This window comes from Syngnathus scovelli, chromosome 22 (genome assembly GCF_024217435.2).
Source record: "Syngnathus scovelli strain Florida chromosome 22, RoL_Ssco_1.2, whole genome shotgun sequence".
Taxonomy (NCBI): Eukaryota; Metazoa; Chordata; class Actinopteri; order Syngnathiformes; family Syngnathidae; genus Syngnathus; species Syngnathus scovelli.
In genome coordinates, this window is record NC_090868.1 from 4,952,533 (window position 1) to 4,970,113 (window position 17,581).

At 38.3% G+C, this 17,581-nt stretch overlaps 1 protein-coding gene and 1 long non-coding RNA gene across 6 annotated transcripts; one reads left to right on the forward strand and one right to left on the reverse strand.

Moving 5' to 3' along the window:
• Positions 1-3,999: 3,999 nt before the first annotated feature.
• Positions 4,000-16,300, forward strand: LOC125992529 (ninjurin-2). Of its 3 annotated transcripts, none has more exons than XM_049761654.2 (4): positions 4,000-4,177; positions 14,252-14,388; positions 14,525-14,604; positions 14,761-15,491. In XM_049761654.2, the coding sequence occupies exons 1-4, from the start codon at positions 4,082-4,084 to the stop codon at positions 14,913-14,915; spliced, it is 468 nt and encodes a 155-aa protein (XP_049617611.1). In that variant the 5' UTR covers positions 4,000-4,081; the 3' UTR covers positions 14,916-15,491. The 3 variants fall into 3 exon arrangements, with proteins under 3 accessions (XP_049617611.1, XP_049617609.1, XP_049617610.1); XM_049761652.2 differs by lacking the exon at positions 14,761-15,491 and adding an exon at positions 15,503-15,979 and having other exon boundaries at positions 4,002-4,177; XM_049761653.2 differs by lacking the exon at positions 14,761-15,491 and adding an exon at positions 15,914-16,300 and having other exon boundaries at positions 4,004-4,177.
• Positions 5,912-17,572, reverse strand: LOC125992530 (uncharacterized). 3 transcript variants are annotated; one of them, XR_007489666.2, is made up of 4 exons: positions 17,401-17,572; positions 15,961-16,076; positions 14,517-14,588; positions 5,912-11,312 (listed from the first exon to the last, which is right to left on the reverse strand). It is a non-coding gene; the product is annotated as an uncharacterized lncRNA (long non-coding RNA). The 3 variants fall into 3 exon arrangements; XR_007489667.2 differs by lacking the exon at positions 5,912-11,312 and adding an exon at positions 12,792-12,887; XR_007489665.2 differs by lacking the exon at positions 5,912-11,312 and adding an exon at positions 14,231-14,335.
• Between the last annotated feature and the right edge of the window lie 9 nt (positions 17,573-17,581).

Genomic DNA, 17,581 nt, shown 5'->3' on the forward strand with positions numbered 1-17,581 from the left:
CACACTGCTACTACGTGTAAAACACACAAGCTAGCTAATTCATATATTCATCACGACGTAAGATTTCACACACATTCGACAAGTTTTATTTTATTTTGTGAGATCTTACCGGAAACATTTAGTTTTTTACTGGCGTTTCACAATAATTGCATGCAACACGTTTTGATTATAGTTAAACGTACATGCATTGTTTTTGTCAGTTTTGAGAGGAAGGGAAGGATGCAAATGATTTTTATAGACACTTGTAAATACCTACAGTGATGATTTATTCATGAATAAATTTGCTTGTCGTTCATTAGGCAAAATTTGTATAATATTAAAGATGTCAGGTGATGTCATTTCATATGGAGAAGGGCATGAATTTACATTTGCATTTACACCAAAGGACAATTGAAGGTGAATCTTAAAGTGACAAGTCCTCAGCATTCCACCTAGTACACTCACCGCTTCCGTCATTGAACACCCCCTCACTTTGAATTACGTACTTTGTCAGTATCCATGATTTATTCTATTCTCTTTCATCGCTCTGACAAGTAGCAATGTTTTCACTGCAGGGCACAAGAGCAACACATATTCCAAAGATGTGGATTATACGACATGCAGCAGTTTCTTGAGGGATTGTTTTCAACCAGAGAAAGAGAAGCAAATTCTTCCACAACTTAAAAAGATGGAATTCGAACAATCCCTTTTGAAATGTTCTAATTTCAATAACGAAGAGAAAAGCTTGTGTTTGCTTATCACTTGGCCATCTAGTATTTGAAAGGTTGATCAAAGTGGAGCACTTTTAACACACTAACAAGCAAAACAGGAATGTACATATGATAAGACATACTCTTTTTAACTGCAGATGATAGTAAATCGGAATGTCAAAGTGCAACTCAGGCTTCGGAGCCCGAAGGCCACAACGCTGATTGACAGGTCGATGTCAGATGTTACGCCAAAACCGCTTATTTTGCATGTCACCTGATAAAATGCTCAATCAGTCCCGCGGCTATCAGTGTGCGCCGGCTGGAGGAGGCGTGACCCCAAGTCATTGAGGTTGCCGGTAATCGGGCCCGACGGGTTGCGACAGGTCATAAACCAAATCGAGCTACTTTCACTCTTGCTTTGAGTACTTTCTCATCACTTCTTCCCCTGTCTGATTCCCCTTTCTCATGAGCGAAATACGTGATTAGCAATTTAGCAATTGTCACTCGACCTCAAGCAATGATAAAGTCTACGAGTCGATTAATCGACTAATCGTATTTGCGAATTTTATTAGACTATGTCTGAATTTTTGGGGAACTCTGCTTTTCTTATCTTTTATTTAGCCACATCCAATCTTATTTGCATTTTTCTATAATTTAAAAAAAAAAAATTTTTTCTTTAATATTTTTGCTTCTCAGTTTAATAATATTTATCACTCATGGTGGTGTTACACTGTAAAAAAAAGTTGGGTGAACTAAAAATGTCAAGGCAACAAACTTTGATGAAAAAAATACATTGGGCAATTGAAATAATTATTTGAAATTTTGATAAAAACTGGATTTTAGTATTATCTTGTATTATCAACCCAACTTAATGACGAGTAAAAACAACTCAGCAACTTGCTTGCTAACTAACATTGTTGCCATAAATAACAATATTTCATATTTTAAAGTTGTTACATTTCAATTACTGTTTAACACCCCCAAAATACAAGTTTTTTTTTTTTTTTACAGTTCAACAGTGTAGACGTTTCCTGCTGTTTTTTTTCAATTGTTTCGATACATAAAACGAGTCTAAATATAACTACGACTCATTGTACAGTGAAAATTCAAAACCACATTTTTTCTTATCATAATCAGACAAAAATGCTCAGCTCACAATCAAATGCGCCTGCTGTACATCCTTCCACCAGAGGGTGTCACTACAGAGCCCGATCTTAATTTCCCTATCAAAATGTCTTTTTCAATCTCTTCCTACACTTGAGCAATCCCATTCTACTCCTCAACTACATATGTTCTCAATCCCCCTGGTAACTGTCCAATTTGGAGGCCATTAAAATAAACTGGTTCTCTTCCCCCCCCACAGGGCTTGGGGAGAAGTTTGAATATGATGTTGTGGTTTGTTTGTGAAATGTAATTGTGCGTTGGGAATTCCTCAGCAGGGTGGATGGGAATGGGAGAATCTGCATTCACCTCAGCGATTATCGTCCTCCTTTATAGGCTTGTTAGGTGTCTTGCAAAATAGTGTGTGGGGGGGGGGCGATTTTGTGGTAACACAAAAGCTGCAGTTTATGTCTTCTTGATCTTTGCGGACAAAGTCTACTGTCTCAAAGACGATAACAATTGTAGGAACCCGGCAGCCTGTCTGCACCAATTTATCCTTAAATAGCCACATAATAAGCACTATAATTGCTAAATTGGGAAACGTGGGCCTCTTCTTAATTTTTTGGAACACATAATTGGAGGCAAAACAGACAGTAAATAGGTTGCTTTTTTTAGTCAATATTAAAAATATGCAATTTGGTGATCTAGTTGGGTTCAGAGCACTAAAGAACATTTTGAATATTTTTAAATCGCAAATATCAACACTGACCTATTTTGTGGGCACAACTGAGTATATTTTAAGCAGCATTATCTTTAATAACATTATATATATATTAGGGTTCTGAATTCCTGCGTAAGGATGAAAAATGCATTTATTTCTCTGACCATTTTTCTTTAAAGGATGACATGATTTGTCTAATACATTTGGCATATTTTACAAATCTGCTTTCAGTGTATTTAAATGACGTATTCCTGAAAGGCTTCGTTACCGAGAGCGAAGTGAAGCGACTGGCACTGCCTGGTTAGTGTGTCTTTTTGTGTGTTTGTGTGTGATAGACAGCAAGAGAGACCAGCAGAGCCTGGCACTGAAAAATGAGAATGAAGACAAAGAGTGTTAAGATAACAATGAAACAGACTGCCAAACACAAAGGCATGGTTTGTGCTTGTGCACAAAGTATCACATGCCACCACAGCTCATCTTGGGTCATTGGAAATTCGAAATGGTTGAATCTTCTATTTAGATACAAAAATTGTCATGACAAGATGTGTCGAGTGTGTGAAGATGCCAAAATACTATTTTTCGTGACTAATGAATTCCGATGCCCGCTGGCACACCACCGCCAATATCACAACGGAGAGCCGTGCCAAAAATAACTTGTAGGCACTAATAAAAGCATTTCCTAGTCACGCTAACGAAGGATTCCGTGAATGAAAGGAGCCCGTGTGGCAGGTTGCGCCAGTGTTTCGCAACTGTTGACATATGTGCAACATTGCTACACCTTGTGCTGAACTGACTCAACCCTCCCGAACCGGGGAAAAAACCAAAACACAAGTCTTAGAGTCCATTTGGAGTCCTTTGAAAAATGTGGGAAAGTCAAAAAAACATCTATCTTTAAATCCCTGCAGTATTGTCGAGATGTTTTCCTTTAACTATTATCGACTTATTTCTTTCAAAGAATGATGATAAAGTGGAGCGAGAAGCAACTTGCAGAACGGAGCAAACAATAAAGCAGAGTGGCTCAACTTTTTAAGTTTCTAGGAATGATTATGCTGGGCAGGCTGGCTTGTTATAACAGCCTCTCATTTAGGGATTATCTTGGAATCCGCAGCTATAATAGGCCACAAAACAATCCTGGGTGAAATACTTCATTGTGTGCTGACAGGACAGACAACAGAAGCATAAGTCTGGAAAATCATGAAATGGAATTTGTGGAACAGCCAGATTAAAAGCTGAATGGAATGATTCTAAATATTGCAAATGTTTGTTGAATAATAGTGGGATTGTATTTTCTTTTTGCCATAAAACACATTATATTCCTGCCTGGTGTAACGCAGGGTTCCATCTTAGGTACCTTTGTATTTACTGCTGATTAAATTAAGATAGACTTAAGATGCACGCGACAAGTGTGTAAAGACAGAGGGAAAGGGGGGGGGGGGCAAGGGGGGAGACTGTGACGTGGTGAATAAGCTAATTGTCTCTGCCACTGTGTCCTCTCCAGCTTGGCACAATTTCCTCTCATAAGCCATCGTTGTATCTTCAGTGTGCGTTCTTGCCCGCAACAGGCCTGATTATGCAGGGACTCGGAAAGACAGACCGCGGAGACCAAGTTCGAGACATGGACCTGACGTCGCAAAGATCCACCATGCCGGTCGGCGGTCCCCTGCAGGTTAGTGACTCGCCCGTGATGTGACCGATATGCTGAGGCTTTGCCGCCGAGTCGCGGTATGTCCGGCCTACGTGAGAGTTGAGGATCACAGGGACTGTGGCTCTCGGGGACTACACGTACTATTTTGAACAAAAGCCACACCAGCGGCATCAATCAAATATCAATTAGGACTCAGGTGCCAAGGCTAATAATGCACGCTAATGTAGCAACAGGTCAACACAACAGCTACTCATGAAAAAGGGTCAAGGTGGGGTCCGCTGTCTTGAGACGAGGCTTTTGGACATTTTTTAAACTTTGCCGGAAATAGTTTGTGGAAGGTTCCAGGACACAAATCCAAATATTTTAATTGATTTTTGCAACGGTAACTTGTAGATGAAGTCCCACCTTCGCCCCAATACTCTTGTATTGATCTTATGGCTTACACATTTGCACGCACCTCATTCCTATCAAGGTCCATTTTCTGTATCAGCATTGCTTACTCCCATCATGCAACTCGGGCCTATCAGTTACTCGTATATTTAGCCACGCAGTGAACAAAGTGCTCTTACTCAACAGTTCTATGTGTGTGTGTGTGAGTGAGGGTCGATGAGTGGGTGAGAAAAGTCACAGATGGGATGAGAGAGAGTAGAGTTTGTGTAATTAATAAAAAGTTTTAACATATACACGCAAAACTATTGGGACATTTGGTCACCACGCCTACAAGTGAAGGGATGAAACGGGTTGCGTATATAAGTACCGTCATATATGTACGTAATTAACTGAATATGTCGCAATCATGAGAAAAGATTCACTGAATGAGCGTTTTAAAATATCACGGAAAACACAAATATTAACAATAAGCTAAACATTTGCCTCCAGGCTCAATATGACTCTTAACGTAGCGTTTATGGACTCCACATGAGAGCGGGAATTTTATCTATCAGCTGGATGGCAGATGTAGTTGTAGCTTGTGAATTGAGAAGGTTCACCACTTCAACCTCCATTTAGCGGCCATGAATGCTGGTGCTGTTCATTCATCCCACTTTTTTTTTTCTATACTTGAATTATTGCACCCTTGGTCTCATACAGTCCACACATACCTGGTAATGTACGTAAAAAGGTAAAAATACTGGTTATGTACATAAAAAGGTCAAATATGTATTTTTGCTAGCTGGGCAACTATAAGGCAATTAAAACCATACAACGCAAATTCAAGGGATCTTCTTAATTTGCGGTTTTCATGGTAGCATATCTGTGTGAGCGATCTATTTTTCAAGGTGTGAGGACTTTGCACCTCTTGCTCATTTTCTATGTATAGTGCGACACAGTAGGGTGTCATGCACTGACACAGAATTAGTAAGACTTATTTCCGAGCATGACAGCTAAGTTTCAAAGGAAAGAGGCGTTACACGGGAGGACTGGTTACTTTGTTACACAAGCTGTTGCAATCCAATACAGGAACTGCATTGAAAATATGTCCTTTAAACTGATAATAATCAATATGGTTTCAAAGGTTTGTATGTGAAAATTTTTCCACTCATTCACTCCCAAAGACGTATTTATTCGTCTTTTCAGAGTCCACACATTCAGTCCCACTTTTTTTCAAGTTACAGTTGATAGAAATTCAATCGCAAAACTGAATTTTCCAAACTGCAGACTGGCCCTAAATTAAATTACTGAATTAATTTTATTAATCTCGCCTTTTCCATCTTCCCCTTCCCACTTGTCTCACCTCGCAGAATACATAGCTTCATCTCTTTTTTAATTTTTTTATTGAACTTCAATAACATACACAACCAAGTTTCGACAGGAACACAAAACAACACAATACATATAACAATACACCAGACAAAAAAAACAATCAAGTAAACAATCGGTAATGTCAGCAACGACAACTCACACATTTTTTTCTATATTACAACATCCCGTGGAAACAACCCATATACACCAAACAATACAACTAAGAAAATTAAATAAATAAAAAATTATATTTAATAATATAGCTTCCTCGGCCAACCATCACATCCTGAGCGTGAGTGTGAGGAACCAGAAATAGTGTGTGTGTGTGTGTGTGTGTGTGTGTGTGTGTGTGTGTGTGTGTGTGTGTGTCCATCACGAACTATTGCGGCCCACTTAGCGTACTATTTGATGCCCCCCCCAAGAGTGGTTAAACTCCTCACATGTTTCAAAAGGTGTGACTGTTATGTAAGAGACGTGTGTTATATGGCCGCTCAGTCATTTATAAATGGTGACATAACTTGCCATGGCGACAAGCCTGTTGACATAGTTGTAAAATATCCTCATCCTGCTACTGTGTTGTTATTAAATGTCATATCAAAGTAACCCCTAGATGTCATGTGAATACGCCCCCAAGTGGCTTTAGACTATTTTAATAACCTGTTTTCACTTTAATAACAGACAGACAATAATGGGCCAGATTATGTAACGCACACGCAGCGCTAACGACGAACACTTAATCCACTTGTTGACATTTGTGCTAGCTTCCTCCTCCGCGGCTACGGCAAATAGGCCATAAATTTCCAAAACGTTCCCATTTTGTGTCTTGACACTTTCATCGCACGCCTTCCACTGTTGTGACAGCGCGTTATCGTAAATCTGAATTTGTGCAAGTGTACCCAATAAAGTGTCCAGCGAGTCATTGGTTTATTTTAAAGCCTGAAATAATTGTAGTTACATTGTTTTTTTTTTGTTTTTTTTTGCTAACTCCATCCTGCCTTTCTTCTGCTTCATCCCTCTTCTGAGTGTTTTCTTTTCATTTCTGGAGGGGAAATGACAGCGGATTCATGTTGAATCTCAAAAAGCTTAATGGGAAAAGAGTCCAGCTGGCTTCCCTTGGTGTGTTGGAGAGAGAAAAAAAAAAAAAAAAAAAGTACAGCCGCAAGCACACTGTTCCCAATTGATGCCCAATACAAACACCAGATTTTTAAATCCAATCATCGTACTTCTCTTTTCACACAACTCATAAAACCACATAGCAGATAAGGACATGTTTATCATATTACTGCTGCTTTGTCAGACAAATAAAAATGTCCGTAAAAAATTCCCAAGTTATGAGCCAACTCTGCAAACATATACATATTTATAATATAACATATTTAGAAACCCCCCGAGAGCGGGTCAGTCATTCAGAACGAACCATGTGTGTCCTTTGACCTCCTCAACCCCAAAAAAACAAACACGGGCTCATAAAGAAAAACATCAAGAGGTGATGTATTTAGCGTGATGTATGTATGCGCTGTGCGCGCTAGCCAAACTACGCGTCATTCCTGGAATCTGAGGAGAAATTAGTCGAAAGCACACTGCGGGGTTTATTTGAGCCAAAAGCAAACAGGCGGTGCTGACAACAGAGTCTGCGATAGATCATGCGCTCTATGATGGATTCAATTTGCAAGCCGGGATGATCTAATTGTGTTCAGGGATATTTTAAGTCTGTGATCACAGATAACGTCAATCGAACTTGGACTGAGATTCGTTAGAGCTACTACCAACTTATATTTTTTCATTTCTTTTATTTGCTTGCCTTGGATTTTTTGTAACAGACATAGAGAGATCTGCAAATATTTATTTTGGATGATTAAAAAACAATACCTTGATTATATTTTTTTCCTACTTTTAGTCGGGATTCTCACATTATACTTTTTACTTTTGAGTGTGTACGGCTTTAAAAGGCGGAGCCTGTCCTGGTGAGTGACATGGGAGCCAATTAACAAACAAGTTTTTCAGTAAAGATTTTTTTAAACCAAATTATTTGAGTTGTACGCTGCAGCCTAAAGACAAAATACTCAAAATTCCTTTCAGTTTGATTTCAAGCATTGATACGTATAATTTCTCTTTTTTATTGGATCTTGTTAGATTGCACTGTAATGAAACAGTTTTGTCTTTGTGTCGTGCAGCAAACATTGTGTCACCAGGTCACCTGCTACGTAATGACAAATGTGTGTGCGCAAATGTTTGTTTAGTCAAAACACCACCTTGCACAAATGTACATGATGCCAAGGGTTTCAGATACGTGGTCACCTGTGTTTGGTCTCATCATAAACTAAAGGACAAAACCAGTTAAGAAAAAAAAAATCAATGGGGATGCACAATACCAAATCGAATACCAGTAGTACTTAGATTTGAGTACTCTGATACCAAATTGAGATACTTGGACTACAATTCAACATTAAATGCTGAATCACCATGTTTACTTTGAACGCTGGACTCCATTAATTGACCCGAGTCTGCAGACCTTTTAAAATCTGCAGCTGTTTGATGCTCTTTTGCATAAGCCCAGTCATTTGAGAACAATAATAGACATACAGTAGCTAAAAATAGCCATGACAGTCAACAATGACATTCTAGGTAGCATATACGGGCTGAACAAAAGAGGTCCAAAGATTGACCCCTGAGGGACCCCACACGTCAAGGCAATCATAATCATTTTAGTTTCATTTAATCCTACTAAAGTTTCCAGCCTGGTCAAATAGTACAATCTCAAAGTCTTACCGAGTAACTGAGTCAGTCTTCAATCTTGTATAGGGTAATTTATTACCGAGTAGTATAGTACTGGCACTGATACTTGTATCGATATCGGTGTATCTCCAGTAAAAATGCATTCTCCTTCTACACACGAACAGAGGAAGGAAGCATGTATAGTGGCCATTAAGGAAGGCCCAAGTCATGAAAAGCAGGAAGGGTGATGTCACACCTCGGAGGCTTATACTCCACACGCACCTTATTTTTTTGTGCAGGGCAAAAACCCCCCAGAAGAGAAAGTTACACAAAAGCTGGAGATTTGCGTTTTCTACAAGAAAGAGAACACACCACACCTCCACCTTTAGGGCACTAAAGAGTATGCGGTGTACTGCTAATTACAACCTATGTTGCAGGCAGGAATTGCATTTGCGTCCCTCCCATTGGAGCTATTATGTTCGGTCTTGTTTGCTTTGGATACGTACTCGAACTGGGATCAAAATTTCCCCGCAATTAGATCTAATTCATGATCTTTAAAGTTGTTAAAGAAGTGAAATTTTTTACGGTAAAAGGACTCAATGACTCAAATGAGGGATTGATTTTTAAATTGATTTCTACTTTTTACTTTTAATATTTTAATATTTAATAAATGATTATATTGCGACAACTTCACAAACTTCACTCGCCTCACTTTTTATCTTCTATCTGCAACACAACATAACAGTTTGACAATCGTTGTACTCTTCAATACAATTTATTCCTCTAGAAAATTCCTACGTAAATGTCACTATTAGAATTATATTGCCCAATTTGTGGTTCAACAACTGTATTTGTTAAGTTTATTAGCAGCCCAAAGAAGCATGAGGTATTTCAGCTATTGAGGCGTGCTTGAAATCTGTCCATCTACTCTCCAAACATGCCTTGGCCCCAATAAAAACTTCCAGCAAACGCTCAACAATGACTAGTGCGTTTTTTACAGAGCTGCAAATCATGCTGCAGGGGACGTGAGGCTTTCTGTCGAACATGCCATTGTGGCGAGAACATGTGTAGTTCCTCTGATAAGCATACTGCATGATTTGACATCATATGTAAGTTTGGATGTAATAAAGCTATATTTAGACTCATTAAATAGAAGATGCGCAGGAATCCGAAACTAAATACGTACTTTTTACTATAGGTCACTAAATATATTGAATTACAATCTTAGCGTCATGTAAAACTATACATGCATGAATAAATAGATACTGAAGATGGGGAAGTAAATGTGAAGAGCAGCAAAAATAGTCAACCGTATTGTATGTATCATATAAATTTAATATTAACTATCAGCAATGATCAATGAATAAAAATTGATTCATCTACTATTACTTACGAGATAATTACTTTGATTGGTTAAGTCTGAGCAAATAAATGTAATGTGGGGTTCCACAAGGGTCAATTCTTTGACCACTGTTATTTAAAGGTTATAGCTATTTAGGGCCACAAATATTATTGTAATATTTTTTTATGTATAAAGTGTGCTACATAAATAAATTTGCTCGACACGTGAGGGTCAAAATAGCATAAACAGATGTCAGTATGATGAAGTAGTGCAGTTCAACAGCACTGTACAAAAGTTGTGCTCCTATATGAGCTGCTGTGGGTTGATTGTCCCCGTGTACCTAATAATATGCCCCACAGGAATTCTCGTTAAATCCTGTCAACGAGTTCAAAACAAGCGCCGTGCATACTTGTCATTTTGTACATCTCATTGCTTCTCCTGTTGGGACATTTTTCTTGAACCTGTATGAGTTTCAAATGTTGCCATGACACTATTTACTGTATGGATGGATGCATTTTGGCTCCGCCCATTTGGCATGCACCGGTACACTTCCATCCACACATATGCAGCACACATGTCCAGAGACATCAGGCAGGCATGCCGGATGATGCTATCGTGGCCTGGAGGTGACGTCAGCTACTTACGCAACACACTTGACATCCTGTCAGTAGAAGAAAACCAGGAGTTTGGTGTCTGGACACGCACACACACATGCTATAAAATACACTACAATTACTCTTTCTTGAAACTAATGATCCACTATCAGGTATCGAGTCGGTAGTATCGGAGCTTTTTTTATTATTTTTTTTAAAACAAACAGGAAACGCTACCAGTATTTTTTTTTTACAAATATTTTATCACATAAGACACTTTATTAGGTACACCTGCACAATCAAATGATACCTAATCCAACATTATTGCCCCTAAACACAAAAAAAAATTGATTAATTTGGCATTTATGTGTGATGGAATTTGGTCCAGTGTAACAAAATGTTTTTATTAGTCCGGCTGCTTGGACAAATAAAAAGATTCCCATAGCTATCATACATATGCACTATTAATTGCAGCTTCCTTGGGGGTCCGCATACTCAAACAGAATCTGAATGGAATTTTATCTATGTAAAGCCACCCATCAACTTGGGTCAGCTCCACTGAACATAATGCAGGAAGCAATTACGGCTTCCTTCCAAACTTGTATAACAATAGCGGTGGATGATATGTAATATGAGTGAAATGTTTTTTTTCCCTCCCGCATGTGTTTTCTGCTAATTAGACAGCAGGGTGACAGTTAGCTTCGAGGGGAAGAACAAAGGTCACCCACATGCGTCGAACATGGGGCATATGCAGACTTGTCAGGTTCTATAAAAACGAAAGAAAGAAAAACATTGCGGATGGAGTGATGGAAGAACAAACACATTCAAACAAAGTTACTCCACTCCTTGCTGGAGGCCCCCGACTATTGGTTATTAAAGAACCAATCAGAGTGCAGAGGAGGAGCACTTCCTGTGAGGTAAACGGGAAAGGGTGCTCCCATGTGGTTTCATATGTGTATGTTTATATGTGTGTGTTGCAATTTAAAGTGTAAAAGCTGGCACGAACAGTGTCCGATGTCCTTGTGCAAGTAATAGGTCAGGTATGTTGTTTTTCACGAGCGCTGTTTATACAGGCCCGTGGTTTTTTTTTTTTTTGCAGATTGCTGCTTTTTAGGGAAGTGCAGCATTTTTTTACGAGGACTCTGGATTTCTAGGAAAAATTCCGCGAATAAACACACGCACACTCGGCTCAGTAGTGAAGCTATTTTCCAGTTCAAGGCGACGCCAGCCCTTTGCAGCTGCTATAGTGGCAAACCATCTGCGGATATTAAGTGATCAAATGACGGATAGTGAATCAGTGGATAACAATCTTTAGATTGTATAAGATGTTGTTGCAAAATTGTGTGACCTTTTTATGTTGTGATAGATTATAAACTAATCCAACAATCTGTTTGTAAAAATACATTCAAGTAACGATTATTTGAGTAGTCGATTACTGTGTCGATTATTCAATAAATCCGATAAGAATATAATCAAATAAAACTTTTTCATTTTCATCCTTTTATTAAAAAACAGGATATTATTTTAGATGGTGAGTGCTATCACATAAGTCAACAAAGATTCAGTTACTAGGTTGATCTGTCAGGGGGAAAAAAATTTCCGAAGTAAAAGCAAATGTTAGTAAATGTTTTATTTTGATTAAACAAAAAAATAAAACTTGCCCCTTTTACTGCTGAGACTCTTAAATGTATAGGATGTGGACAATTTTAAATTAAATTAGTCTCAAAATGATTAATCAATTATGAAAATGTGTCATCAATTACTCTGAAAATCGATTATTTATTAGATTTATTTGTTTACATTCAATCTTACATTGCCTTACTTTATGTTGACCTTGGGCTAACACTTGCCACAGCTGTAAATAAACATCCGTGAGACCAACTGTACCTGCCAGGGCAAATTCAGGGTAAACACATTGAGGTATTACCGTATTGGCCCGAATATAAGACGAGTTTTTTTGCATTGAAATATAACTGAAAAAGGGGGGGGGGGGTCATCTTACATTCGGGGTCTAGACAAAGTGGTTTTCCAAACTCGAGTCTTGAAAAAGAGGGGGTCGTCTTACAATCGGGGTCATCTTATATTCAGGCCAATACGGTACATTGAAGTTTTTGAGTGAACGCATATGTCCGAGTAGACGATATGCAGCCATTGTAGTACATTCCAGTGTCTCGGTTATGCGTGTGTGTGTTGGCGGTCTGTCCAAAGCTGATGTTGATGGAGTGAGACCACAAGACTCCTAAGAGGGGGGGTGATGGACACAGGCCAATACATATACATTCTATACAAACTTTTCATCCTGCTTCTTTCATCCTGCTAACATTCTTCATTTTTTATCCATCTAAAAATAAAACATCGTAAAAAAGGGGCTTACTGGGCTATGTGTGGCTTCTAATTCCAGGAATAGTTGGATTCTTTTGAAACAATTCTTGTATTGGACTTGAGACATTTTCCGACAAAATACTAAACTGTCCTGTCTTGAAGGAAATGCATCAGCTGTATTTAGGTGCAAAAAGGAAGTTAGTGTGGGCTCAGTATTCAGTCTTGATTCCTGGCAGCACTTTCAGTATTAGTGCATAAAAAACTTTACTGTTTATTTACAAAAATAAAACTATAAATAATATTATGTTTACTATTTTGTGCCATTGTGTGGTTTCAGCTCATCAATCTCTCTTTTAGTGTTCATAGTAAATCAAACTGTGCTACAAAATTACAGCGTCGCATAAAAACAGCGAAGGGATAAAAATAAAGAACAACAGTGGCGTTACGTGCCATTTACTGTATAAGTCGTCTTAGACACATCGCTATTTGCAGAAATAGCCCGAGCAAAACGATCCATTTGTGGACAGAATGTTTGCGTCTGTAGCCAAAATGTTGAGTAGTTCAGTATGTGCATCAGCGGATAAAACTACTAAAGGAAAAAAACGGGCCCCATCGGTCATTGTTATGTGCGGTTACGTAATAATAAGTCATATGTTTTTATTGAAAATCATGCACAATCTGATCCTCGCCTCGTATTCCCGTTTTTACACTTAAAATATGCACATTCAAAAATAGTCAATGGATGCATTTATTTTCATAACCATGAGGATTTGGTTCATAAATACAAACTTTTCCTAAAACATGTAATTTTAAATGTCCTGTTTTTATGCATGCCTTGATCAATGCCGCCCTCTTGTGGTTGTTTTTATATTACATCAACATGCTCATTCCTTGGTCACTGTAGCTTGAGCAATGCTGCTCTCACCAGACGGTTTTTATAATATTCGGGTCAAGAATTGCATCTTTATCTTCATAGTTTACTGCCGTTTTGCGGCATTTATTATGCAATACAGGTCAATATTTGCATATTGTAAAGATGGTGTAATGAAGTGTGATTACTTTTAAGCGGCATTTTATAGTCTTTGAATTTATGGGACACAAACCACTTCATATGAAATGTAACTCAATGTGCTTCACATAATTATTAATTATGTGAGGCTCATTGAGTTACATTTCATGGGAAAATGAGGCTTCAAATTTGCTTCATGAACCAAAAATACAGCCACTGGTTCATGAAGCAAATTTGAAGCTTCATTTTAATCATTTATTTTTCAATTATTAATTAAACATAAATTGATAAATAATCAATAAATTAAAATTGAAAATTAAATTAAATAAATTAATTTTCATAATCTATATGGTGTTTGTTTTTTTTAACCACAGGGCGGCTCGTCCTCTAACCTGAACATGAACCTGTACGCCACCAAGAAAACTGCGGCCGAGGGCATGCTGGACATTGCCCTCTTCCTAGCGAACATCACACACATGAAGACAGTCATCGAGCAAGGTGCGGGATACAGGTGAGGAAATTCAATCATAAGTAAATTTGGCAAATTTTGTCTTTAGGTGTGAATGTGTTTGTCTGCATGAATGGATAGGTGTTCCTAATAAAGTGGTCGGTGTACATACAAATATGTCTTTGGATTACCTTCTCAGGTACTACGCAGCCGTCCTGACTCTCATCTCCTTCTCACTGGGTCTTCAGATAGTCGCCGGGATCCTGATCATAATCATAGGTGGGGCATTGTCATAAATTAGATCCAAGTCATCTGTCATATTAACATCCTAAAACACTGACACCTGTAACACATCCTGCAGGAAATACACACAAAAAAAGAAACTAATCAAAACTGCTGGTGATGCTATTTAGAGATCTCTAAATCTTGCTGTAGCCCGGCGAGACCTCAACGACGAGGCCAACCACAAGCGCCTGGACAGCCTCAACAACAGCGCCACCGTTGTCATCTTCCTTGTCTTCGTTACCAACATCTTCATTTCTGTTTTTGGGATGGAGCGCACAGGCCTCTTTGCAAGGATGCATTTTTAAGATACAGGGATACACATTTTAGTAGCAAATCTAATCCACTAATGACTAATAATTCTTTACTGTCGTTTTTGTTTTGTATAACAGGATAGATTGGTTTGTGTGTGGCAGGCTGGCTCCCTCTAGTGGTGGACAGAGAATCAATGAAATATTGTTATAGTGAGTGGCTTAAAATTTTAACTAAATTTCTGATGTAAACTTAAAAATTATTTTTAGGAATAGAACCTCTACCTTTTTATGAGCACTTAGGGCTACTAACTAATTTACATTAATGGTCATTATTAATGATGGGGAAAATGAAGCTTAAAAATTGTTTCATGAACCAGTTGTGTTTTTTGACTCCTCTTTATGGCACTGTTGGTTTAAATAAAGCAGTTTAATATCAATGTTGAACAGAGAGTGCCATCTAGAGGAATCCAAAAATAGGTTCATGAAGCAAATTTGAAGCTTCATTTTCCCATCATTATTTCATGATCCTTTAAAAACTTAGCATTTTATGAGTTGAAAGTTGCTGTAAAAAATTTGTAAACCCCTGCAATGGACCAACCATGCATGTGTGTGTGTTCGCGTGTGTGTGTTTGTGTGTCCAGCTCGTGTCGAGCTGACCCTGCTCCCCTCATACCAGCGGCTATTAAACTTCCTCAACAATCTGACCACGGGCATCATCTTCCTCACCTTGCTCGTCAACATCATCAAGTCCGCTTTCGGCACGCAACGCAGCTGCCTGCTGCGATGGATGTTTCAGCGTTTTGTATTGTGAATCGGGTTTAAAAAAAGGGCTTGTGGCCTTTTGCAGTATTACATCTGCCACTAGAGGGTGCCACAGCACTGAATTTAAAATTCCAAAAAGTCAAGTTATGACATACAAAGGACATATCTAAGTTGCCGCTTCATTCTAACCCAACATTGGGCTGTGGATGCATACAATACATGAATGCGTGTGAGATGTCTGAACCACGTGCGCTTGTGTGTGTGTGTGTCCCTGAATTTGCGTATCGCAGCACGCAGGGACCTGAACGTGGTGTCCAATCAGAAACGGTTGGACTACCTGAACAACGTAGCCACTGGCGTCATCTTCATCACCACGGTGATCAACTTCTTCATCAGCTTCTTCGGCTCCAAGAGGACGGGCTTCTTCCGTTGGCTGCTCGCTCGGCTTCACTTCTGAAAAAAAAAACCACATGATTTATGAATGAAAAAATCATAATATTTTAATATTTTACATGCTTGAGTGTAATCATATTAATTTATTTAACCAACTGATTGTAACCATGCATTTCCACTTTACTAATTAAATGTGACTGGTTCTATAAAGTGTATTTTGGACTCTTTGCAAGTGTTTTTTTTTCATTTTATCAGGTGATAAATAAATATCTGGATAAACCAGACGTGTGTTTTTTTGTCTTTGTACGTGTGTGACAGGGCGCCGGGACGTGAATAACTCCACCCTTCAAAAACGCCTGGACTACTTGAACAATGTAACCACCGTCATAGTGTTCATCACCACGGTGCTCAACTTATTCATCAGCACTTTTGGTATGCAGCGCACGGGACACTTCCCGTGGCTGATGATACGGATTCACTGACATTCCCAACCCAGGAAACGAGATACGCTAACAAAGTTGTATATCAAGTTAAAAATATTAATCGTGGAGGGATTTGATGTTTTCTTGAATTGTCAGACTTAAGCAATAAAAAATATTAATAATTTGGATTTGTTGATGTTAGTGCTTTAAAAAAAAAAGTAGGTCAAAGATACATTGCAGTGGAGAGGCGAGCTCCGGGTGAAAATGTTTTTGTGTGGCGAACTTTAGCTAGCAGACTATATATACTGCAGCTGTCTGACTGACTGGCGCCCAGGGAACTGGGACACTGTGTGTGTGTGTTTGGGAGTGTGTCTAAGGTCAGTGGGTCTCATAGTTGGGAGGATTTGTTTTTTGAGTGACGTGGATGTGTCTGGAAAAGAGACGAGTGAGCATCTGATAGTAGCGCATTACAAAAATGAAGTATTTGTTGTGTTTGGAAGTAGTGAAGTACAAATATTTTGTTTTTTGACTTTTTATATTTGAAATTTATATCCTTGTTAAAATAATATGTTTCAATTTTTAACGACCGTGGGTTGAGTAAAAATAAACAGATATATAAAAATATATACTTAATTTTCCTTTATTTTTTTATTGATTTATTGAGTTTTTTATGAGAGAAAAAATATTCAAGAAACAAATATTTTTCACCCTAAAAAAACAGAAGAAAAATTGTTTTGTGTCAAAAAAATAGAAAACAAAATAGAAAAATAGAGAAAGGCCAAGATTTTTTTTTTAAGTGAATGCAATACACTTCCAAACTGCCTCTACTCAAGTATAGTGTGTGAATGTTTTTACCACCTCTGCTTTGGAACACTTAAATTAAAATAAACACAAAATGACAGAAAAACTACCACAATACATCCATTTGTGACAATAAAAATCTAACAGTGCTGTTACATTACCTTATTTGCATGCTGGATCAAAATAATATCGTATGTACTTATGGCTACGCTCAATGAGAAGTCCAATTAATAAAAAAATAAAACAATGGCAAACAAAACAAGCTAGCAAAGAAAAGCTACTTGTTCTCTTACTACGGTAGCTGACAAGAGGGGCGGGGCTACGTCTCGGGAACGCGCTCCT